At 40.8% G+C, this 26,128-nt stretch overlaps 1 protein-coding gene across 1 annotated transcript in view; it reads left to right on the top strand.

Annotated features, from left to right (window-relative positions):
- myo3a (myosin IIIA) overlaps positions 1–26,128 on the top strand; it is a 94,560-nt gene that overhangs the window by 7,692 nt on the left and 60,740 nt on the right. The window contains exons 3-5 of the mRNA XM_087788465.1: positions 15,383–15,487; positions 15,643–15,742; positions 22,968–23,044. Of these exons, the coding sequence (XP_087644591.1) occupies positions 15,383–15,487; positions 15,643–15,742; positions 22,968–23,044 (282 nt within the window). The remainder of the gene's footprint in view (positions 1–15,382; positions 15,488–15,642; positions 15,743–22,967; positions 23,045–26,128) is intronic.

Here is a 26,128-nt window from a genome sequence, read left to right as displayed (position 1 = left end):
ATCCTGATGCATACTAACTTCTAGTATACTAAGAGTAGTATGTTTGAGACATACTATCTGTGGAGGATTAGTTACTAGTTAGTACGTACACTATCCTGATGCATACTAACTTCTAGTATACTAAGAGAAGTATGTTTGAGACATACTATCTGTGGAGGATTAGTTACTAGTTAGTAGGTACACTATCCTGATGCATACTAACTTCTAGTATACTAAGAGAAGTATGTTTGAGACATACTATCTGTGGAGAATTAGTTACTAGTTAGTAGGTACACTATCCTGATGCATATTAACTTCTAGTATACTAAGAGAAGTATGTTTGAGACATACTATCTGTGGAGGATTAGTTACTAGTTAGTACGTACACTATCCTGATGATACTAACTTCTAGTATACTAAGAGAAGTATGTTTGAGACATACTATCTGTGGAGGATTAGTTACTAGTTAGTACGTACACTATCCTGATGATACTAACTTCTAGTATACTAAGAGAAGTATGTTTGAGACATACTATCTGTGGAGGATTAGTTACTAGTTAGTACGTACACTATCCTGATGATACTAACTTCTAGTATACTAAGAGAAGTATGTTTGAGACATACTATCTGTGGAGGATTAGTTACTAGTTAGTACGTACACTATCCTGATGATACTAACTTCTAGTATACTAAGAGAAGTATGTTTGAGACATACTATCTGTGGAGAATTAGTTACTAGTTAGTAGGTACACTATCCTGATGCATATTAACTTCTAGTATACTAAGAGAAGTATGTTTGAGACATACTATCTGTGGAGGATTAGTTACTAGTTAGTACGTACACTATCCTGATGATACTAACTTCTAGTATACTAAGAGAAGTATGTTTGAGATATACTATCTGTGGAGAATTAGTTACTAGTTAGTACGTACACTATCCTGATGATACTAACTTCTAGTATACTAAGAGAAGTATGTTTGAGACATACTATCTGTGGAGAATTAGTTACTAGTTAGTACGTACACTATCCTGATGATACTAACTTCTAGTATACTAAGAGAAGTATGTTTGAGATATACTATCTGTGGAGGATTAGTTACTAGTTAGTACGTACACTATCCTGATGATACTAACTTCTAGTATACTAAGAGAAGTATGTTTGAGACATACTATCTGTGGAGGATTAGTTACTAGTTAGTACGTACACTATCCTGATGCATACTAACTTCTAGTATACTAAGAGAAGTATGTTTGAGACAAACTATCTGTGGAGGATTAGTTACTAGTTAGTACGTACACTATCCTGATGATACTAACTTCTAGTATACTAAGAAAGGATGTTTGAGACATACTATCTGTGGAGGATTAGTTACTAGTTAGTACGTACACTATCCTGATGATACTAACTTCTAGTATACTAAGAGAAGTATGTTTGAGACATACTATCTGTGGAGGATTAGTTACTAGTTAGTACGTACACTATCCTGATGATTCTAACTTCTAGTATACTAAGAGAAGTATGTTTGAGACATACTATCTGTGGAGGATTAGTTACTAGTTAGTACGTACACTATCCTGATGATACTAACTTCTAGTATACTAAGAGAAGTATGTTTGAGACATACTATCTGTGGAGGATTAGTTACTAGTTAGTACGTACACTATCCTGATGATACTAACTTCTAGTATACTAAGAGAAGTATGTTTGAGACATACTATCTGTGGAGGATTAGTTACTAGTTAGTACGTACACTATCCTGATGATACTAACTTCTAGTATACTAAGAGAAGAATGTTTGAGACATACTATCTGTGGAGAATTAGTTACTAGTTAGTACGTACACTATCCTGATGATACTAACTTCTAGTATACTAAGAGAAGTATGTTTGAGACATACTATCTGTGGAGGATTAGTTACTAGTTAGTACGTACACTATCCTGATGATACTAACTTCTAGTATACTAAGAGAAGAATGTTTGAGACATACTATCTGTGGAGAATTAGTTACTAGTTAGTACGTACACTATCCTGATGATACTAACTTCTAGTATACTAAGAGAAGAATGTTTGAGACATACTATCTGTGGAGGATTAGTTACTAGTTAGTACGTACACTATCCTGATGATACTAACTTCTAGTATACTAAGAGAAGAATGTTTGAGACATACTATCTGTGGAGAATTAGTTACTAGTTAGTACGCACACTATCCTGATGATACTAACTTCTAGTATACTAAGAGAAGTATGTTTGAGACATAATATCTGTGGAGGATTAGTTACTAGTTAGTATGTACACTATCCTGATGATACTAACTTCTAGTATACTAAGAGAAGTATGTTTGAGACATACTATCTGTGGAGAATTAGTTACTAGTTAGTACGTACACTATCCTGATGATACTAACTTCTAGTATACTAAGAGAAGAATGTTTGAGACATACTATCTGTGGAGGATTAGTTACTAGTTAGTACGTACACTATCCTGATGATACTAACTTCTAGTATACTAAGAGAAGTATGTTTGAGACATACTATCTGTGGAGGATTAGTTACTAGTTAGTACGTACACTATCCTGATGATACTAACTTCTAGTATACTAAGAGAAGTATGTTTGAGACATACTATCTGTGGAGGATTAGTTACTAGTTAGTACGTACACTATCCTGATGATACTAACTTCTAGTATACTAAGAGAAGAATGTTTGAGACATACTATCTGTGGAGAATTAGTTACTAGTTAGTACGCACACTATCCTGATGATACTAAGAGAAGTATGTGATTTGAGAAACACCAATTGTTTCATAAGTTTAAGTTTGTTATAACAATAACTCATATACGGTTGTGCGTGAGACTCGTGCTTAACCTGGAGGCAGAAAGTCTATTAAAAAAAGTAAATGTGTAACTTCTCAGAAACAAGAAATTGATTGTGGGCGTCATGAATTGTGAGCCAGTTATAAAACAGACTAACAAACAAACTAACATGTTCATGTTCAACATCAGTTTCTTAAAATAGATTTGAATTGAAAGATTTTATGAATAAAAAAATGGATCAGAAGGTTTGCTGAGACGGAAGTTACTGTAAAAACATTAAAAAGAAATGTAAATGTTTGAGTGATTTAGTGAGTGATGTCAATAAAGTTTTGAGACTTTATTGATAGCGACGACCCACGAGCTTCGACGAGCCATTGTTAGGGTTCAGTGTTGTATCATCTCGACTGTATCTTCTCCTCAGTTCTGGTCACGAGCCTCAGGGTCGTAGAAACAAATGTTTGTTGTTGGGTTTGTGACTCTGACCTGCTTTGTTTACCTTTGCTCCTCGGTTTGCATCTTCATCTCTACTTTCCCTTGCAAACTGTCTCGAGCGCTCCTTCTTAATCTGCTGGATTATCCCGAGTGTGTAGACACACCAGGTGTTAGTGCGTCTTTCTGTGAAACTTTAAGTTACTGTTGCTATGGTTACCGCTCTCCGGTTCGCTTGGATATTTGAAAATGCGGCTCTTGTCAGGTTAACCGTTATGTTATCAACCTGATGTTGTATCTGATTCTTCTGCAGTTTCTAAGTGTGGCTGGAATATGACGACTTAATATAAACACATGGCCTCTGTGTGATGGAAGAGAAACTTAAATATCACGGACAAAAAAGAGAAACAAGGTGTTTCAATGTTGAAAGAAAATGTATATGAACTAGTAATTAGATTTTCAATCAAAAGTTTGAATGGACATTGTGTTGGATCCTGGGATCCAAGTGCGGAAAATAAAGATTAAAAGTTCAAGTAAACTGAATTCACTTTTTTTTTTTTTTTAAATTAGAGAAAGTTTAGGACATTTTGACTTTGTCTCTCATTACTCCAGCCATGATGGAAATGAATGTAACTACCATCTCCAACCCACAGTAGTGTTGAAGTAACAGCGAGAGTCCTAATTCATGACAAGTACGCATCAGGAAATTTAAATCAAGTGAATAATAACTATAATAAAACTGTTCAACTCTGACATCAAGAGCAAACAGAAGAGCTAGGGGGCGCTATAAGAGTTTCTTAGTTTCACCATTAATAGATAATTGTTTGTTTTTTAGAATATTTGTTTGAGTTGGTTTTCATCATCAATAAGATGCTCAATTATTCATGCAAATGAATCTTGTTGATCAAAGTGAGCACAAACCTGCTTTAAATAACACGTGCACACCTTTGTTGTCGTCCATCTTTGATGTGTCGAGACCACAATCTAGTCCGAGGGATCAGGACTCTTGTCAGGGTCTGATCCAGAGGAGACCTCGTTGTTGCGGCTCCTCGTTCGGATGCTAGTCCTCGCTGTCATACTGTGACCTGAAGTCTGGACCAAATAGAAAGTGACAATAAAGGACTTCAGGCTGTTCATTCTCAGAAGTCTCCACCTCCAAGGGACTCGTTGTATGAACAAAGCGGGATTACAGCTGGAGGAGGAGTGAAGCCATTATTACGTCATAATGGACTCTCGTAACCTCTCGTTCGTCCAGATTTCAGAGCAACTTTATAAAGTAATTAGTTTAAAACATGGTCATGATGAGAAGTTACTGCGTCTTGAAGAACATTCACTACATGACACCAGAGTTGGAGTTTATCATTAGTTGACCTTGACACACAGACATATATATACAAATATATATTTTATAGTATATGGGTAACTCTTTTATAGGGATTTTTTTCTTTTTACCTCTGTTCTTTGGTCGTGTTATTCGCATTGGTCCGGCTCCTCAGAACCTCACCATATACAGTATAAATATATATTTATATATATATATATATATATATAATTATATATATTTTCACACAGGATTCTGATGTGTTTTTATCAGCCGCTGGGAGAAGAGACTCAATATTTCAAAGCCCGGCTTCCTTTTAAAAAGCTCTTTGGACGAGGTCCAGGACTGATGTATGCACATCAAAATCAGGGTTTTTATCTGTGATTAGGGATCGACGCTGCATCCATCATCTTCTTCTTTGAAGTGCAGCCGCCGAGCGACTCACACGTCCATATGAAAGACCCTAATAAAGAGGCAGAAGCCAAAAGATACTGCCTCAGATGAAGGGACGAGAACGTGGAGGATGCAATTTGGATGAATTCAGAGCATAATGAGCAGCCGGTCGTCGGAGTGGAGAGGGAAGGAGTCTCATCAGGACCGCAGGACAATGGCAGTTTAGGGAGGAGGGTAACCATGGTGAATGACCGGCTTCCTCTCCTGCCTCTTCACTGCCCACGTGCATCACCTTCAAAGCCCCGTTTCCTCTCTCAGAGCTCCGCTCGTGGAGTGGCGTAATTAAAGTCTAAATTTAACCAGCGGATTTATTTTAGAACAACACACTCGCGATCGTACTGAATGCTTACAGGAATAGTAGAAAGTAAGTAATAGTTATTTGTAAAGATGTTTCCAGACCAGGGTCACAAAGAACTTTAACAATCATAAACAATACACAGTTGAAATATATAGACACGTAAGACAAACACAGACAAACAGTACTTACTAGTAGACAAACACACTCCTGCGTGTTTTCAATACTGTACTATTTACTAGTAGTGCATTAATCCCTCCGTGATTGAGAGCAGAACAGTCTAAAACTCAAAACAGCTTCATACATACAATCCTTTTGAAAACCTTAAGTCTCTTATCTATAGAATGTCAAGGAGTTTCACCACCTTCGCCCTCGTAGACACCTAGAGTTAGATTCCTCAGTTGAGATCTCCAGGCAGGATCAACGCACCTACAACTCTGGGCCCAGATAACATACTCGGTCCTGCTCTGAAGGCCCTCTTCTGAGCCCCCTCCTCTTGACCCTGCTGACGCTCGACTGCACACGGACGCGCAGCTTCAGATGACAAGACTGTGGTGGGTTTCATCAGTAACATGTACGAGACAGACTCCAAGAGAGAAGGTATCTGTCTGGTCAGGCGGTGCACGGACAACATTCTCTCCCTGGATACGGAGTAAACCACATGGATTGTTGTAGATTCCTCTGAACATCAACAGGGATGCAGCAAGTTTCTGGGAGTGCACTTCACTGAGGCCCTCTCTTTGACCCACTCTCCCCTCCCTTAAAGACTTTTAATGCACTTGCCTCTCATTCAAAGCCCTACGCATTGACGGGGTGTTACCCACCCTTCACACAGTCTGCTGAAGTCTGCAGGACAGGCCTACTTATCTCTTGTGTTGTCTCTGGGTCAAGGTGAACAACCTCTACCACTGCATATATATTAATGGAAGTCTGGGGGGTCGTTCACCTTGACCCAGAGACAACACAAGGGATACCACAAACACATTTGTTTTTTGGGCCTCTGGGTCAAGGTGACTGCACAAGGAAAGCGCCTCTAAAGGATATAATATTTTTCAGGGTTTCATTTTGACTTCTACATCAGATAAAGGGCTATGATTAAACCATTCTGATATTCCAATAACTTTAGACCAGGCGTCTCGAACTCAACAGGTGGCAGGGGTCACCAGAGGTCAATTCTTGTGGTTAGTCTAGGGGGGTCTTTCAGCAGTTTTTCCTGAACCTCTTTGATCCAAGATTTGTTTTATACTTTGTTGTTTAATGTTTTATGGAATTTTGTCTGTTTTCACGGCGTATTCTTGTAGATCGTATGTGTTTATTTTATTTTTATAAATTTGTTCCATCTTATTATACACACTATATATATGACAACATCTGATGTGATGATCTTTGAGGTTTAAAGGAGTCTAATGCTCGGCCTGTATTCATAAAAACCTTGATAATAAATCAATCTTTTGAGATTCGTTCCATTGAGGATCAAACTTTCTTCCACTTCCAAGAGTAGAGTATTTTCATTTACTACTAATCCTCTCCGAACACAGCGGCTCACCAGCCTCACGGGAAAAGTTTCAGTGGTTCTCTGTTGCATCATTAAGAGTCAGAAGTGAGCCGATCTCAGCCGGATTGAACATCCGTTCACAAGCACTTTTAATTAGCGATCCAGCTTAATCTGCTGAAGAATCCAATCAAGGTATCTCGCGTCGCTCCTGGCCACCCTGCTGAGGTCTGAGTGTTTGCCACGTCGGCAATAATTAATGGCGATGTCAAGCATCAGGTTCTCAGAAGTGAGAGCTGCGGCGAAGGTGAGAGCCGAGCATTTAGCCGAGGCTAAGTCCGAGGCGGCCGACGGCTCATGAATATGGATCCGTCTGTAACTTAATGATGACAGATGATAGCGCGACACCGACGCCGCCTGACGTCAGGTTTCGCCGCTCGCTGGACTTTCTGCTCAGTTGGTCTGGGAGCGATTCCAGTCCCGGCTGAGATCCACGTCGACTCCGTGCAGCTCTAATGGATTGACAGATGGAAACATGAGGCAGCCAGTCGAGAGATTCACTCATTCAAGGACGAGTTCATCGTTCGACGCCAGGTCCACGTGCGCCGCCTTCAAATGTGATCGATTATAAGTGATTGACTTCAAAAATGCCGTTTGATGCCATTGTCGTTTCTCCTGAAGTGAACTTACTTAAGACTTCCTGCTCACCTCTGGTGACCCACGAGTGCAAAACAAATGAACAAACTGTGAAATAAAATGACAGAAATAGTACTTTTGTGAATTAGTTTCAGGAGATTTTACAGTTTCACAGTTTTGTCATTTGTTTCAGGAATTTGTAATCATATGAGTTTCATAATGAGTTATAAACTCTCTCTCTGAGAACGTGGTGGAGAGAAGTCAGGGAACATGGTGGAGAGAAGTCAGGGAACATGTTGGAGAGAAGTCAGGGAACATGGTGGAGAGAAGTCAGGGAACATGGTGGAGAGAAGTCAGGGAACATGGTGGAGAGAAGTCAGGGAACATGGTGGAGAGAAGTCAGGGAACATGGTGGAGAGAAGTCAGGGAATATGGTGGACAGAAGTCAGGGAACATGGTGGACAGAAGTCAGGGAACATGGTGGAGAGAAGTCAGGGAACATGGTGGAGAGAAGTCAGGGAACATGGTGGACAGAAGTCAGGGAACATGGTGGACAGAAGTCAGGGAACATGGTGGAGAGAAGTCAGGGAACATGGTGGAGAGAAGTCAGGGAACATGGTGGACAGAAGTCAGGGAACATGGTGGACAGAAGTCAGGGAACATGGTGGAGAGAAGTCAGGGAACATGGTGGAGAGAAGTCAGGGAACATGGTGGACAGAAGTCAGGGAACATGGTGGACAGAAGTCAGGGAACATGGTGGACAGAAGTCAGGGAACATGGTGGAGAGAAGTCAGGGAACATGGTGGAGAGAAGTCAGGGAACATGGTGGAGAGAAGTCAGGGAACATGGTGGAGAGAAGTCAGGGAACATGGTGGAGAGAAGTCAGGGAACATGGTGGAGAGAAGTCAGGGAACATGGTGGACAGAAGTCAGGGAACATGGTGGACAGAAGTCAGGGAACATGGTGGAGAGAAGTCAGGGAACATGGTGGAGAGAAGTCAGGGAACATGGTGGACAGAAGTCAGGGAACATGGTGGACAGAAGTCAGGGAACATGGTGGAGAGAAGTCAGGGAACATGGTGGAGAGAAGTCAGGGAACATGGTGGACAGAAGTCAGGGAACATGGTGGACAGAAGTCAGGGAACATGGTGGAGAGAAGTCAGGGAACATGGTGGAGAGAAGTCAGGGAACATGATGGACAGAAGTCGGAGAACATGGTGGAGAGAAGTCAGGAAACATGGTGGAGAGAAGTTAGGGAACATGGTGGAGAGAAGTCAGGGAACATGGTGGACAGAAGTCAGGGAACATGGTGGAGAGAAGTCAGGGAACATGGTGGACAGAAGTCAGGGAACATGGTGGAGAGAAGTCAGGGAACATGGTGGACAGAAGTCAGGGAACATGGTGGAGAGAAGTCAGGGAACATGGTGGACAGAAGTCAGGGAACATGGTGGACAGAAGTCAGGGAACATGGTGGAGAGAAGTCAGGGAACATGGTGGACAGAAGTCAGGGAACATGGTCGACAGAAGTCAGGGAACATGGTGGAGAGAAGTCAGGGAACATGGTGGAGAGAAGTCAGGGAACATGGTGGACAGAAGTCAGGGAACATGGTGGACAGAAGTCAGGGAACATGGTGGAGAGAAGTCAGGGAACATGGTGGACAGAAGTCAGGGAACATGGTGGAGAGAAGTCAGGGAACATGGTGGACAGAAGTCAGGGAACATGGTGGAGAGAAGTCAGGGAACATGGTGGACAGAAGTCAGGGAACATGGTGGACAGAAGTCAGGGAACATGGTGGAGAGAAGTCAGGGAACATGGTGGAAAGAAGTCAGGGAACATGGTGGAGAGAAGTCAGGGAACATGGTGGACAGAAGTCAGGGAACATGGTGGAGAGAAGTAGGGGAACATGATGGAGAGAAGTCAGGGAACATGGTGGAGAGAAGTCAGGGAACATGGTGGAGAGAAGTAGGGGAACATGATGGAGAGAAGTTTGGGAACATGGTGGAGAGAATTTGGGGAACATGATGGGGAGAAGTCAGGGAACATGGTGGAGAGAAGTAGGGGAACATGATGGAGAGAAGTCAGGGAACATGGTGGAGAGAAGTCAGGGAACATTGTGGAGAGAAGTCAGGGAACATGGTGGAGAGAAGTCAGGGAACATTGTGTAGAGAAGTCAGGGAACATGTTAGAGAGAAGACAGGGAACATGGTGGAGAGAAGTCAGGGAACATGTTGGAGAGAAGTCAGGGAATATGGTGGAGAGAAGTCAGGGAACATGTTGGAGAGAAGTCAGGGAACATGGTGGAGAGAAGTCAGTGGAGAGAAGTCAGGTAACATGTTGGAGAGAAGTCAGGGAACATGGTGGAGAGAAGTCAGGGAACATTGTAGAGAGAAGTCAGGGAACATGTTGGAGAGAAGTCAGGGCACATGGTGGAGAGAAGTCAGGGAACATGTTAGAGAGAAGACAGGGAACATGGTGGAGAGAAGTCAGGGAACATGTTGGAGAGAAGTCAGGGAACATGGTGGAGAGAAGTCAGGGAACATGTTGGAGAGAAGTCAGGGAACATGGTGGAGAGAAGTCAGGGAACATGGTGGACATAAGTCAGGGAACATGGTGGAAAGAAGTCAGGGAACATGTTGGAGAGAAGTCAGGGATCATGGTGGAGAGAAGTCAGGGAACATGGTGGAAAGAAGTCAGGGAACATGGTGGAGAGAAGTCAGGGAACATGGTGGACAGAAGTCAGGGAACATGGTGGAGAGAAGTCAGGGAACATGGTGGAGAGAAGTCAGGGAACATGGTGGAGAGAAGTAGGGGAACATGATGGAGAGAAGTTTGGGAACATGGTGGAGAGAATTTGGGGAACATGATGGGGAGAAGTCAGGGAACATGGTGGAGAGAAGTAGGGGAACATGATGGAGAGAAGTCAGGGAACATGGTGGAGAGAAGTCAGGGAACATGGTGGAGAGAAGTAGGGGAACATGATGGAGAGAAGTCAGGGAACATGGTGGAGAGAAGTCAGGGAACATGGTGGAGAGAAGTCAGGGAACATGGTGGAGAGAAGTCAGGGAACATGGTGGAGAGAAGTCAGGGAACATGGTGGAGAGAAGTCAGGGAACATTGTGGAGAGAAGTCAGGGAACATGGTGGAGAGAAGTCAGGGAACATTGTGTAGAGAAGTCAGGGAACATGTTAGAGAGAAGACAGGGAACATGGTGGAGAGAAGTCAGGGAACATGTTGGAGAGAAGTCAGGGAATATGGTGGAGAGAAGTCAGGGAACATGTTGGAGAGAAGTCAGGGAACATGGTGGAGAGAAGTCAGTGGAGAGAAGTCAGGTAACATGTTGGAGAGAAGTCAGGGAACATGGTGGAGAGAAGTCAGGGAACATTGTAGAGAGAAGTCAGGGAACATGTTGGAGAGAAGTCAGGGCACATGGTGGAGAGAAGTCAGGGAACATGTTAGAGAGAAGACAGGGAACATGGTGGAGAGAAGTCAGGGAACATGTTGGAGAGAAGTCAGGGAACATGGTGGAGAGAAGTCAGGGAACATGTTGGAGAGAAGTCAGGGAACATGGTGGAGAGAAGTCAGGGAACATGGTGGACATAAGTCAGGGAACATGGTGGAAAGAAGTCAGGGAACATGTTGGAGAGAAGTCAGGGATCATGGTGGAGAGAAGTCAGGGAACATGGTGGAAAGAAGTCAGGGAACATGGTGGAGAGAAGTCAGGGAACATGGTGGACAGAAGTCAGGGAACATGGTGGAGAGAAGTCAGGGAACATGGTGGAGAGAAGTCAGGGAACATGGTGGAGAGAAGTAGGGGAACATGATGGAGAGAAGTTTGGGAACATGGTGGAGAGAATTTGGGGAACATGATGGGGAGAAGTCAGGGAACATGGTGGAGAGAAGTAGGGGAACATGATGGAGAGAAGTCAGGGAACATGGTGGAGAGAAGTCAGGGAACATGGTGGAGAGAAGTAGGGGAACATGATGGAGAGAAGTTTGGGAACATGGTGGAGAGAATTTGGGGAACATGATGGGGAGAAGTCAGGGAACATGGTGAAGAGAAGTAGGGGAACATGATGAAGAGAAGTCAGGGAACATGGTGGAGAGAATTTGGGGAACATGATGGGGAGAAGTCAGGGAACATGGTGGAGAGAAGTAGGGGAACATGATGGAGAGAAGTCAGGGAACATGGTGGAGAGAAGTCAGGGAACATTGTGGAGAGAAGTCAGGGAACATGGTGGAGAGAAGTCAGGGAACATTGTGTAGAGAAGTCAGGGAACATGTTAGAGAGAAGACAGGGAACATGGTGGAGAGAAGTCAGGGAACATGTTGGAGAGAAGTCAGGGAATATGGTGGAGAGAAGTCAGGGAACATGTTGGAGAGAAGTCAGGGAACATGGTGGAGAGAAGTCAGTGGAGAGAAGTCAGGTAACATGTTGGAGAGAAGTCAGGGAACATGGTGGAGAGAAGTCAGGGAACATTGTAGAGAGAAGTCAGGGAACATGTTGGAGAGAAGTCAGGGCACATGGTGGAGAGAAGTCAGGGAACATGTTAGAGAGAAGACAGGGAACATGGTGGAGAGAAGTCAGGGAACATGTTGGAGAGAAGTCAGGGAACATGGTGGAGAGAAGTCAGGGAACATGTTGGAGAGAAGTCAGGGAACATGGTGGAGAGAAGTCAGGGAACATGGTGGACAGAAGTCAGGGAACATGGTGGAAAGAAGTCAGGGAACATGTTGGAGAGAAGTCAGGGATCATGGTGGAGAGAATTCAGGGAACATGGTGGAGAGAAATCAGGGAACATGGTTGAGAGAAGTAAGGGAACATGTTGTAGAGAAGTCAGGGAACGTGTTGGAGAGAATTCAGGGAACATCTTGGAGCATAGTCAAGAACATGTTTAGAGAGGTCAGGGAATATGTTGTATGGAGGTCAGGGAACATCTTGGAGCAAACTTAGGGAACATACTGTAGAAGAGAGAAGTCAGGGAACATGGTGGAGAAAAATACCATAATTAAAAGACACATGAAGAAGAGACGTTAGGGAATATGACGGAGAGTGAGCAACACTAGCGGATAAACATTAGGGAACAATAATTGTTAAACATTAGGGTTAAATGAGTTTTAAAAAAATATCTCTACTTAGCCCGACCTCTTTATCCTTCTGTTCTATCAGAACATCATCCACTCCATCTTCTCTCAGGACGTTTCATTGACAATTATTATTTTTGCCATCATATCCGTCTGTTAAAAAAATAACTAGACTTCTTACGAACAGATTTTTACAAGTTACAACACTTTCCAGGTGAAATTGATAGTTGGATAAGTAGCAGATGATTCAATGGTAGATTTTCTAGTTTTCTGGATTACCATCTGGATCCACAGATCTTATGAAGAATGTATTACTGATATGTCAGAAAACTAAACGATTGTAGGAAGTTCATACAATGTGATATGATGCCAAAATGATTATACAACATTGTATTAAGGTTTCTAAAGAAGTAGCTCAACTGTTCCCACACCACTTGAACGCAACAGTAACACATTCACTATATCTTATGATATTTGCTAAATACATGTTACCTGCGACCCTTGTCTGACCCTTAATTTATATTGTTGTTTATGAGTTTTTTTCTTCTAATTCATCTGTTATCTTCAGAAGGTTGTATTTTTTATATCTATTTTGGATATTAATTAGTAAAGACCTTAGGAGCCACACGTTTTTTTTAAACTCGGGTGCAACTCATGGCGGATCAGACGCTTAAGAGTACGATGATATGATGATATATGTCTTAGTTAAGATATATATATATTTTAAAATACTGTGTCATTTCTACTCAATCTTTTTATTTAATTGAAAACACATTTGTGCATTCACAATGAAAAGTTACAAACAAATATAAAGGGCATGTTAGATAAAGGGAAATAAAAAAGGCGTTTTAACATTTTACTGTCATTGTGATATAAAATATAGTGATAAAGGTAAAACCCAAAGTTTCATCACCTGTTTGTCAAACGACTGTGAGAAGTGAACACACCACGACACTGTGTCTGGTTGCAGTTGTTTTACTGCTGGTATCTTGAGGTCTTGCAAAAGAGTGAGGGGAGTCCTCGGGTCAGACCCAGGGCACACCAGGGCGAGACTATTTTTATCCGTAAGTCCGTCACCGATGGTCTTAAGAGCCATCGTGTCCGTCACTACACAACCTTTAGTCCTGGTTGTGTTTGCGTCGACACACAAGTGTTCAGCAACACAGTGACGCTGCAAAGCTCTTCATCCGCCTGTGATTCCTCGCAGCTCTCAAGGAAAGACACAAATTAAGGGTTATGATTGTTGCCCAGGCAACCGAGCGGGTAATTTTCTGTAATTTTCCTAAGAGGGGTGGTTATTGATGGTGGAGTCCGTCTAGAAAAAAAACACAAAGGAGCGACAAAACCTGCTGCTGTGAGGAAAATAGATTCAGTGCCTCTTGAGTCCAGTGTTGCTTCGAGAGCTTTTATTTCATCAGCGTATATTTGTATCTGACATGTTGTTCTGAGAGTTTTTTTACTGACCTTCTACTGGTTTGTATTAACAATGACTCTCACAGTTTTGCTGATTCACAGGATGTTTTTATTGCCTGAACATAGAAAATATTCTGTCGTTCAAATCTGCTGCTACTTCTCTTATGAAGAACATGAGGTTCATGAGTTTCTTGAGGCCGTGATCAGATGGATTAACTCTTGAGGGTCTCAAATAATCTCAACCTGGCCTCCATTCTCCTACAGAGTCGGGGAACAAAAATGTTAGGGAACATGTTGGACAGAAGTCAGGGAACATGGTGGAGAGAAGTCAGGGAACATGGTGGAGAGAAGTCAGGGAACATGGTGGAGAGAAGTCAGGGAACATGGTGGAGAGAAGTCAGGGAACATGGTGGAGAGAAGTCAGGGAACATGGTGGAGAGAAGTCAGGGAACATGGTGGAGAGAAGTCAGGGAACATGGTGGAGAGAAGTCAGGGAACATGGTGGAAAGAAGTCAGGGAACATGGTCGAGAGAAGTCGGAGAACATGGTGGAGAGAAGTCGGGGAACATGGTGGAGAGAAGTTAGGGAACATGGTGGAAAGAAGTCAGGGAACATGGTGGAAAGAAGTTGGGGAACATGGTGGAGAGAAGACAGGGAACACAGTGGAGAGAAGTCGGGAACATGGTGGAAAGAAGTCAGGGAACATGGTGGAAAGACGTCAGGGAACATGGTGGAGAGAAGTCAGGGAACATGCTGAAGAGAAGGCAGGAAACATGGCCTCCATTGTCTATCATCTACAGAGTCAGGGAACAAATGGGAGAAAACTCAGGGAACATATTGTAGAAGAGAAATGCCTGGGAACCTGTTGGAGAGAAGCCAGGGAACATGGTGGAGAAACATGATATGCAAAGGGAATATGATGAAGAGGAGTGAGCAAAACTAGAGGAGAAACATTAGGGAACAACAGATTCAGTAGTCAGGGAACAAGGATGAAAGGCATCTGGGAGCATGATAGGTTAAATGCTTTTTGAGAAAGAAATATGTAACATTTGTTGTTTTCTTGTTTTCCATTTTCGTCATTTTATCCACTGTTGACTCCAACATGGAACATCTTTGTGTTTTGCTGCCTCGGTTCCTTCCAAACACGACGACATTTAGTTCATCTCTAATATTTACGCTGATTAGCTGACGGGGATTAAACTGCGCTCCCAGAAAATGTACATTTTCCCCGCAGACATCCTCCACCTCACGCTAAGCTGCTTCCTGAAGATAAGCTGCTCAAAGATTCCACAAATTCACTCTCAGCATCTTCCTCTGACGGTGGAATCTGAGCGATCAAAACGATTAAACTCCTCCGCCGTGAAAAGAGCTGCATATGGACGATGTCCCAGATTCCGTCGTATTGTCCCTTCCTGCCTATAAGCGCCGACTCACGTGGAGTATTTTCTCCTCGTTGTTCTCGCAGCTCTGCAACGGCGGCTCCGTCACGGATCTGGCCAAAGGCATGTTGAAGAGAGGAGACCGGATGGACGAGGCCATCATCGCCTTCATCCTGCGCGAAGCCCTGATGGTAAGTCTGGCCTTTTCCAAAGTGCACGGCTGCTCCGGGGGCAGACAATGGAGCACTGAAGAGCTGAGGACGCCCACCCGCCCGACATGAAAAGAGGATCGTTTTAAAAAGCAGCTGCTTGTTGAAAATTGCTGGTTTGTTTCCCTCTTGTCAAGGGTCTCCAGCACCTGCACGTCAACAAAACCATCCACCGAGATGTCAAAGGAAACAACATCCTGCTGACGACACACGGTGGAATCAAACTGGTGGACTTTGGTGGGTGAAAGAACGCTGTAGACGCTCAGTACGACCAGGCAAACCAGATTTAGTAAAAAAAGCTTTTTTTTTACATTGTTTTTTTTGTTGATTTGAACGTCTTGTGCAACCGAAGGTGAATTTGTTTGGACAAATAAGAAGAAAATGAGGTTTAATTTTAGATGTTATATTGAAATTAGTTTTTATCAATAATTTTGTTGTTAACAAAGTGCTTTTTTAGGGCATTCCATGTTTTTTTTTGTTGTCTGTTCGTCCAACAGGATGGTCTCAGAATCTTTACCATCTACTTTCATATCTCATTAAACACCATACAAGTATTCATGGTAACAATTAGTAGTGTAGTATAGTAGTATTCATAGTAACAAGACAGTTATGGACATGTGTGTAAAGGTCTTGTTTTAAATGTATCACAAGAGAAATCTTTCAACTACTTTAAGAATACTTCATAATAGAAGTATTATGAAATATTATAAGTGGTGGTTGAAGTGGGAATATTGTCTTGAGGTATTACAATGTCATTACAAATACACTGTATTTGGTTCATTTGAAGATATTTTAGGAATATAATTATAATTAATTTATAATTACAAGAAAGTGTTCCCACGTGACTTAAAGCTGTCAATGCATGACTATAAACCAACGTCACTTCTTCGATGAGGTTTTATGAAAACGTTCTTTATGCGCCACAAACATGACCTTCATGGATAGTTAAGTCAAAGAAACGCACATCATGTGTGACAAGAAGTTCTTTTAAAATATGGTTTCAACACCTTGTTCCACTCAAAACCATGTTTTTTAATATTTAAAAAATCAAATACTCTGGGTGTACGACGACCACAACCTACAACTGACCTCATGAAACGATCCAAGTTTACACTTAACCACCTGAGAGTCTTCAAGTGAACTGTTGAAATAACTCACCTGTACATGTCGATGTGTTAGCATTAGCGTTAGCATTTCTAAAGCCTCTAAAACACTTCAGCAAATAATATACATTTCATCTTCTAAACGGTATTTTAAGGTACAACCAAGTGGTTATTACTACAGTATCGCTGGCTCGTGATTGGCTGAATGTAGCAGAATCTCTGACGCGTCGAACATGTTCGTGCTGTGAAAATAAACCTTGTTGGTTTCCTGAGGTTCAAGTTCGCCCACACAGCACAACGAGGAGACATTTGTGTAACCACTGCTGCCCTCCAGCTCTCCTGGATCAGCACGACCACTATTTCCAGAGCGATGACTCACACTTTTGTTCAGGGCTTAAAAAAACTCGCTGTTTTCATGACTAACACAACACACACACACTAACACATACTAGCGCGTTGGACTGTTAATTGTAAAAGACTTCCTGCTTTCAAAATCAAATCACGGAGTCCGTTCCGTCGCTCTAACACGACATCCCGTCCGTCCCGGGTCTTATAATTCGCTTCGTGGAGAAAGATGGACAACCGTGTGTCACGGGTCGTTTATTCGCCGCTTCAAGTTAAACAAAATACAAGCTTTACGATCGCGATCGGACACACTTTCTCCCGGCGACTGTACAGGTCAATGGTCCCGGGAGAAAAGGTCCCGATCCCTGCCCAGGGGGTCGTCTCTTTCCGGCCAAATGGTCCTTTCAGGTTCCCGATCCCCCACAGAGAGACATCCTGATTTGTTTTCTTGTAATCTAATCATTCAAATGTTCTCGGTGGGGGTTTCCGTCTTTTAGCCCCCTTTGCTTCGTTCTCTGATCTACGATTTAAGGTGTGATTTGCAGATAAACAGATGTTTTAAATAACTGGTGTCGTATCTTTAATTCTGTTTCAAGCTTGTCTTGAACCAGTGAATCAGTCTGAGTGGATGTTGATTATGAATGTGTAGTCAAACGTTTAAGCTCTTAGATGAAGCGAGTCATTTATACTTTATATTTTGATTATCTTTTAGCATTCATTTAAGTATGTGTATACGTATAGTGTATAATAACTTTAATCTAACATCGCTAAGAGTGAGTGTCTGTGGCGACGAAGATGAGGAGCAGACGTGGGAGGAAGGAGGTGTTTTCATGTGAATACCAAGTAGATGTTCCATCACATCTTCTATCACTCAGACGCATCTTCACACAAACACATGTTGCATTAACACCGTCGTAACCTTTCAGTCGCACAACATGGAGCTTTTACTTTGAAATGCCGTTCTGATCTCGTCAGTCTGGATACATGAGCGTTTAATATCACAAACATATCAATGTCAACAAAAGTTCAAAAGGTCAAAAAGTCTTTAAAACGAAAACGAGGAATAACTTTATTAACTCGGTCACCAGAACAGCAGTTGACCTCTCGTGACCTCCACGGCAGAGGTGAGTCATGTGACGGTGTCTTCAGGGGAACCAAGAGGTGAGAGAAGCCACAGAATTTTTTTGGTGGTCTTCAGCGGCGACGTCTCGTGTGTGACGCTGGTCCCTGAACGTCTCGTGGTGCGTCAGCTCAGGCGGAAGAAAAAAACTCCCGAGATCAGCGTGTTTTCTTCAAAAAAACCTTCCTCTGGACTCGCGTCACACCGGGATTAATGGTCTTTCGCGTGGAGGGGCTCACGCTACGCTGAGCAGCTGAGAAGATAAAGCCCCCGCTGTGACTCATCAAACCCAAAAAAAGAAGGGATGGACCCCCCCCCCCCCCAGAACCAGAGAGAAGAGAGTGTTCACAGCTCATGAATATCATAATTGACAGCGTTATCTCAGCGATGGTCGTGAAGTGCAGCCCACCAGGCTCCTCCAGCTAATGTAGTGCAAAGAAAGAGGTTTAATAGTGTGTGGGGGGGGGGGGGGGGCTTGTGCGTCGATGCTGGGATACCTTTTGTGCGATACAGTCGAGGAATCAAAGAAGTGTGCGTCCGGGTTTAAATGTTGTGCGTCTCTGCGGCACGACTCTGTCACTTTAAATCATGTCCATGAAATTATAATCCCCTGGGATGTTGTCGTCCGCATTACTCATCCTGCTGCTGCTTCACGTACATTTGACGCAAACCAGCCATAACATTATGACCACTTGAGCTGAAGCGTTTAAAGATGACAAGCTCATCTGCTTTTACTGTTTCCTTCAACTGAGAAAAATCTCTAAACTTAGGAAAATTTTGATCTGGATCTTATAATCCATGTGTTTGTGTCGTTTACACTGTTGTAACAGTTTATTTAGTGTCTAAACCAGAAGGATGTGTCTCGCCTGCAGTTCATACTAAACTCTGCAGCCAGAATTCTGAGCCACTCTAGTAGAAGAACTCACATTTCTCCTTCAAACTCTTCACTGGCTGCCAGTTTCTTTCAGGATCATTTTAAAATTCTGGTTCTTACTTTCAGATCTATTCATGGTCAGACCTTCCATCAGTGATCTGATCCAGACTTACACCCCAGCTCGGGCTCTGAGGTCTGTGGATCAGAATCTACTGATGGTTCCTGAACTCTGGACCAGAGGAGAGAAATCCTTCCAGACTGTTGCTCCTAAGCTTTGGAACCATCTCTGTGTTTGATGATCTACTGACTCCTTCAAGAAACATCTGTGTTTGATGATCTACTGACTCCTTCAAGAAACATCTGTGTTTGATGATCTACTGACTCCTTCAAGAAACATCTGTGTTTGATGATCTACTGACTCCTTCAAGAAACATCTGTGTTTGATGATCTACTGACTCCTTCAAGAAACATCTGTGTTTGATGATCTACTGACTCCTTCAAGAAACATCTGTGTTTGATGATCTACTGACTCCTTCAAGAAACATCTGTGTTTGATGATCTACTGACTCCTTTAAGAAACATCTGTGTTTGATGATCTACTGACTCCTTCAAGAAACATCTGTGTTTGATGATCTACTGACTCCTTCAAGAAACATCTGTGTTTGATGATCTACTGACTCCTTCAAGAAACATCTGTGTTTGATGATCTACTGACTCCTTCAAGAAACATCTGTGTTTGATGATCTACTGACTCCTTCAAGAAACATCTGTGTTTGATGATCTACTGACTCCTTCAAGAAACATCTGTGTTTGATGATCTACTGACTCCTTTAAGAAACATCTGTGTTTGATGATCTACTGACTCCTTCAAGAAACATCTGTGTTTGATGATCTACTGACTCCTTCAAGAAACATCTGTGTTTGATGATCTACTGACTCCTTCAAGAAACATCTGTGTTTGATGATCTACTGACTCCTTCAAGAAACATCTCAAGACGTTTCTATTTGTTCAGGCTTTTCCTTGATTTTCTGGAACTCCTGTTGTGTTCTCAGTTTTATCTTGATCTTTAAAATATATACTTGATTGAATATTGTTTTGTTTGTTTAAGCGCTTTGTGACCCTGGTCTGGAAAAGCGCTATATAAATAAAAATGACTTACTTACTTAAGTTTTTAATGTGTTCAGTTGTTCAGTTGTTCATTTGTTCAGTTGTTCAGTTGTTCAGTTTTTCAGTTGTTGTTCAGTTGCTGTTCAGTTGTTCAGTTGTTGTTCAGTTTTTCAGTTGTTGTTCAGTTGTTCAGTTGTTGTTCAGTTTTTCAGTTGTTAAGTTGTTGTTCAGTTGTTGTTCAGTTGTTCAGTTGTTAAGTTGTTGTTCAGTTTTTCAGTTGTTGTTCATTTGTTCAGTTGTTGTTCAGTTGTTAAGTTGTTGTTCAGTTTTTCAGTTGTTGTTCAGTTGTTCAGTTGTTGTTCAGTTTTTCAGTTGTTGTTAAGTTGTTGTTCAGTTGTTGTTCAGTTGTTTTTCAGTTGTTGTTCAGTTGTTGTTCAGTTGTTCAGTTGTTCAGTGGTTCAGTTGTTGTTCAGTTGTTCAGTTGTTCAGTTGTTGTTCCGTTGTTGTTCAGTTGTTGTTCAGTTGTTCAGTGGTTCAGTTGTTGTTCAGTTTTTCAGTTGATGTTCAGTTGTTGTTAAGTTGTTCAGTTGTTGTTCAGTTGTTGTTCAGTTGTTCAGTTGTTGTTCAGTTTTTCAGTTGTTGTTCAGTTGTTGTTCAGTTTTTCAGTTGTTCAGTTGTTCAGTTTTTCAGTTGTTGTTCAGTTGTTGTTCAGTTTTTCAGTTGTTCAGTTGTTCAGTTGTTCAGTTGTTGTTCAGTTGTTGTTCAGTTGTTCAGTTGTTCAGTTGTTCAGTTGTTCAGTTGTTGTTCAGTTGTTGTTCAGTTGTTCAGTTGTTGTTCAGTTTTTCAGTTGTTCAGTTGTTCAGTTGTTGTTCAGTTGTTGTTCAGTTGTTGTTCAGTTGTTGTTCAGTTGTTGTTCAGTTGTTGTTCAGTTGTTCAGTTGTTGTTCAGTTGTTGTTCAGTTGTTCAGTTGTTGTTCAGTTGTTCAGTTGTTCAGTTGTTCAGTTGTTGTTCAGTTGTTGTTCAGTTGTTCAGTTGTTGTTCAGTTGTTCAGTTGTTCAGTTGTTCAGTGGTTCAGTTGCTGTTCAGTTGTTCAGTTGTTGTTCAGTTGTTGTTCAGTTGTTGTTCAGTTGTTGTTCAGTTGTTCAGTTGTTCAGTTGTTCAGTTGTTCAGTTGTTCAGTGGTTCAGTTGTTCAGTTGTTCAGTGGTTCAGACGTCGTGAAGGAATTGAAAATAAAAATTGTTGAAGAATCAGGATGTGACGTGAACTGAGAGACGTGGTCTGGATGTGACCGTCGGGATGAAGGGGAGGTCAGGGGTCAACAGTAGTGTGTAACAACGGAGCAGTGAAAGGACGAGTGTGTCGTTGTGTTGACCGACAACAGTGCGTTGGAGCATGTGTGTGCGCTCCAGCGTGAGCCCATGCGTGGACGCTAACGTGTCTGGACTGCGGTCGTGATTGTGGGTCAGACCAGAGGTTCTGGCTCCGCCCTCGTCGCCGCTGACCGTGATCCGGACTGACTGCGAGTCCTCGTGTTGTCGAGGAACTCGTGCATCATGTGGACGTTCAATATCCTGCAGTTCAGACGCTGCACTGTTGTGTTTTTTTTTTACGTTTTCGTATTTTTTTTTACAAATGAAGTTCATCATTCATTCATTTTCTATTTCTTCATCCCTTGTGTTGGTCGCAGGGAGACTGGAGTCTATCCCAGTTTCATAGGGCGAGAGGCAGGGGACACCCTGGACAGGACGACAGTCTCATATTCTAATTCCAATAATTCAGATATAAAAGTTCTAAATTCAACCTTTTTTAAAAATTTCGCAGTCTTTTAAATTCAACAAAAACATGGTGGTACAATAGTGACACCAGACCAAAGCAATAGATTACGGAGCTACTTCATAGATCTCTTGACCAATCATGCGACGCTCAGATGATCACGTGACGAACAAACACCAAAGTAGGATTCCAAAGTAAAGGTATTGTCTGGTGTTACAGTTAACCCTCGTGTTGTCTCAGGGTCAAGGTGACCCGTAAGCTTGAAAACAAGTGTGTTTGTAGAGACAACACAAGGAATACCACAAACACATTTGAGGAGTAAAGTGAGGAGAAGAGACAGAGTTTTGTGACAATAACGGTTCATGGATGACATGTATCGCGATGAAGAATTCTAACTATACTTCTACTACTACTTCTACTTCTACTTTTACTACTTAATATTCTACTACTTCGACTACTCCGACTACTTCTACTACTTCTACTACTTTTACTACTTCGACTACTTCGACTACTTCGACTACTTCTTCTACTAATTCTACTACCAATTTTTTCTACTTATACTTTACTACAAATTGAACTACTAATACTTTTACAGCTAATTGTAGTTCTACTTCCACTAATAATACTTATTCTACTTCTATTACAAATTCTACTACTTTTTTCTTTTTCGCTTTCTTCTTTTTCTTCTCCTCCTTTGTTTTCTTTTTTTTTCTTCGCAACCTTTTTCAGTTTATTTCAACGCCTTCAAATCGTTTTTTTTCCATCATCTCAACTGTTTCCATCCATTTTTACTTTGAAATCGTATTCAATACTTTAAAGTATTTCAGACACATTCACAGATTCAACATTCACGCGTCATTTTCTTCTGGAAATGCAAGTTTTCCAGTTACTTCATAGTTTACCTCAAACTCTTTTCTGAATTTCTTCTACAGAAATATTTTTTTCTAATTTCATAAACATAAACCACTGATTAGTTTCCTCGTTAAAAGTGTTTATTTATTTTTAAATGCATTTTTATCCCCATTTCTGTCATTTAAAAAAAATTGAAGTCAACTCAGATCCATGACCGTCTTTTTGACCCAAGAAGGTTTTGCTCACTGGTTTATGAAGAGTTTGAATGTTTGTTCTTCTCCTGCAGGCGTCTCAGCTCAGCTCACCAACACTCGTCTTCGCAGGAACACTTCGGTGGGGACGCCGTTCTGGATGGCTCCGGAGGTGAGAGAACTTCCGGTGGACCCTAGTCATGTGACTCACTCAGGGGGTCACGTGACCTTTAAACAAGACATTTAAATCTATAATGTTTAAAGATATTTTTAGATATGTTATTACAGATCATTTAGATCATCAAACACAGATGTTTCTTGAAGGAGTCAGTAGATCATCAAACACAGATGTTTCTTGAAGGAGTCAGTAGATCATCAAACACAGATGTTTCTTGAAGGAGTCAGTAGATCATCAAACACAGATGTTTCTTGAAGGAGTCAGTAGATCATCAAACACAGATGTTTCTTGAAGGAGTCAGTAGATCATCAAACACAGATGTTTCTTGAAGGAGTCAGTAGATCATCAAACACAGATGTTTCTTGAAGGAGTCAGTAGATCATCAAACACAGATGTTTCTTGAAGGAGTCAGTAGATCATCAAACACAGATGTTTCTTGAAGGAGTCAGTAGATCATCAAACACAGATGTTTCTTGAAGGAGTCAGTAGATCATCAAACACAGAGATGTTTCTTGAAGGAGTCAGTAGATCATCAAACACACATGTTTCTTGAAGGAGTCAGTAGATCATCAAACACAGATGTTTCTTGAAGGAGTCAGTAGATCATCAAACACAGATGTTTCTTGAAGGAGTCAGTAGATCATCAAACACAGAGATGTTTCTTGAAGGAGTCAGTAGATCATCAAACACAGATGTTTCTTGAAGGAGTCAGTAGATCATCAAACACAGATGTTTCTTGAAGGAGTCAGTAGATCATCAAACACACATGTTTCTTGAAGGAGTCAGTAGATCATCAAACACAGATGTTTCTTGAAGGAGTCAGTAGATCATCAAACACAGATGTTTCTTGAAGGAGTCAGTAGATCATCAAACACAGATGTTTCTTGAAGGAGTCAGTAGATCATCAAACACAGATGTTTCTTGAAGGAGTCAGTAGATCATCAAACACACATGTTTCTTGAAGGAGTCAGTAGATCATCAAACACAGATGTTTCTTGAAGGAGTCAGTAGATCATCAAACACAGATGTTTCTTGAAGGAGTCAGTAGATCATCAAACACAGATGTTTCTTGAAGGAGTCAGTAGATCATCAAACACAGATGTTTCTTGAAGGAGTCAGTAGATCATCAAACACAGATGTTTCTTGAAGGAGTCAGTAGATCATCAAACACAGATGTTTCTTGAAGGAGTCAGTAGATCATCAAACACACATGTTTCTTGAAGGAGTCAGTAGATCATCAAACACAGATGTTTCTTGAAGGAGTCAGTAGATCATCAAACACACATGATTCTTGAAGGAGTCAGTAGATCATCAAACACACATGTTTCTTGAAGGAGTCATTAGATAAGAACACAGAGAAGCTTAGGAGCAATAGAAGGTTTTCTCTCGTTTCTTATTAAAAATCAAACTCCTTGTGTTTACATGACGTTTGCCTTCCAAGCAAATTCCTTTAATGTTCCGGATGAAGCGACGAGTCAGATCTGGAGGATTTGAATATCATTGGTTGCAGGTGGAAACTGCACCAGACTTGGTTACGAGCGACAGGTTTAGATCTTGGATTGTTCTTTGACTCACATAATCCCAAACCAGGATTTACTTTCCTGACTTCCTCGAGTAAAACGCGTCTCATCTGCAGGATTTTGCATTTTTAGGAGCTCGACGTCGACTCACGTGAGTTAGATTTGTGCAAACGTGTGACTCTGTAGATTTTAAAACTTGAAAATACTTTAAACACCATCAAAAGAAGGCAAATACAAATAATTGTATTGTTTAGTTTAGTATTTATGTTTAGTTTGTTAAAATATCTTCAGTTTTATTCATTTGTTTTTAATGTTTAAATGTGTGTTTAGTTGTCGGAATGAAAGAACAGATGATGTGGAGAAATGTTTTTATTTATAATTTATCAAAGATACTTCATTTAAAATTCTTTAGTTTAAAACTTTAGATCATCAGATTATTGTTATCATTTTCTACTACGGCATTAAAGTCATAGAAAATACTTTATTAGGAGATTAGAGTTGTAGGGACTACTTTAAAAAATAAGAAAAAACAATACAATTATTTTACTGCAAGATTAAAGTCGTAGGAAAATCCTTTATTACGAGATTAAAGTCATACAAAATACTTTACTACGAGATTAGAGTTGTATATTTACTGTATTACGAGATTAAAGTCGTACAAAATACTTTACTACAAGATTAAAGTCATACAAAATACTTTATCACGAGATTAGAGTCGTATATTTACTGTATTACGAGATTAGAGTCGTATATTTACTGTATTACGAGATTAAAGTCGTATATTTACTGTATTACGAGATTAAAGTCGTACAAAATACTTTACTACAAGATTAAAGTCATACAAAATACTTTACTACGAGATTAGAGTCGTATATTTACTGTATTACGAGATTAAAGTCATACAAAATACTTTATCACGAGATTAGAGTTGTATATTTACTGTATTACGAGATTAGAGTCATATATTTACTGTATTACGAGATTAAAGTCGTACAAAATACTTTACTACGAGATTAGAGTCGTATATTTACTGTATTACGAGATTAAAGTCATACAAAATACTTTACTACGAGATTAGAGTGGTAGGAATATAGTGTATTACGAGATTAAAGTAGTAGGAAAATATTATTTATTATGCTATTAAAGTTTTCCAAAATACTTAAAAAAAAAATGGTAAAAATAATACAATTATATTATTACGAGATTAAAGTTGAACAAAATACTTTCAAAATTAAAATAAATCATAAAATTATTTTAATTCAAGATTAAAGCGGTAGGAAAATAATTTATTATGAGATTAAAGTCGTATTAAAATACTTTATTAAATTAAACAATACAATTATTTTACTATGAGATTAAAAATGAAGGAAAATACTTTTATAATCATTATGTTTTATTTATTTTAATATGAATCAAATCAAATAGTTAAGAATTAATACTCGCGTTAAAGATCATCTCAGTGTTTTCTTATCATCTACTTTTCACCCCAACTTTATTAGTACCACTGACACTGACGTTGCTGACGTCATCAACATCTGGATGCTTGAACGCTCAGCAG

This window comes from Callionymus lyra, chromosome 4 (assembly GCF_982586985.1).
Source record: "Callionymus lyra chromosome 4, fCalLyr1.hap1.1, whole genome shotgun sequence".
NCBI classification, from domain to species: domain Eukaryota; kingdom Metazoa; phylum Chordata; class Actinopteri; order Syngnathiformes; family Callionymidae; genus Callionymus; species Callionymus lyra.
The sequence above is the reverse complement of the archived record's forward strand: the minus strand, read 5'-3'. Positions and strand labels throughout refer to the sequence as shown.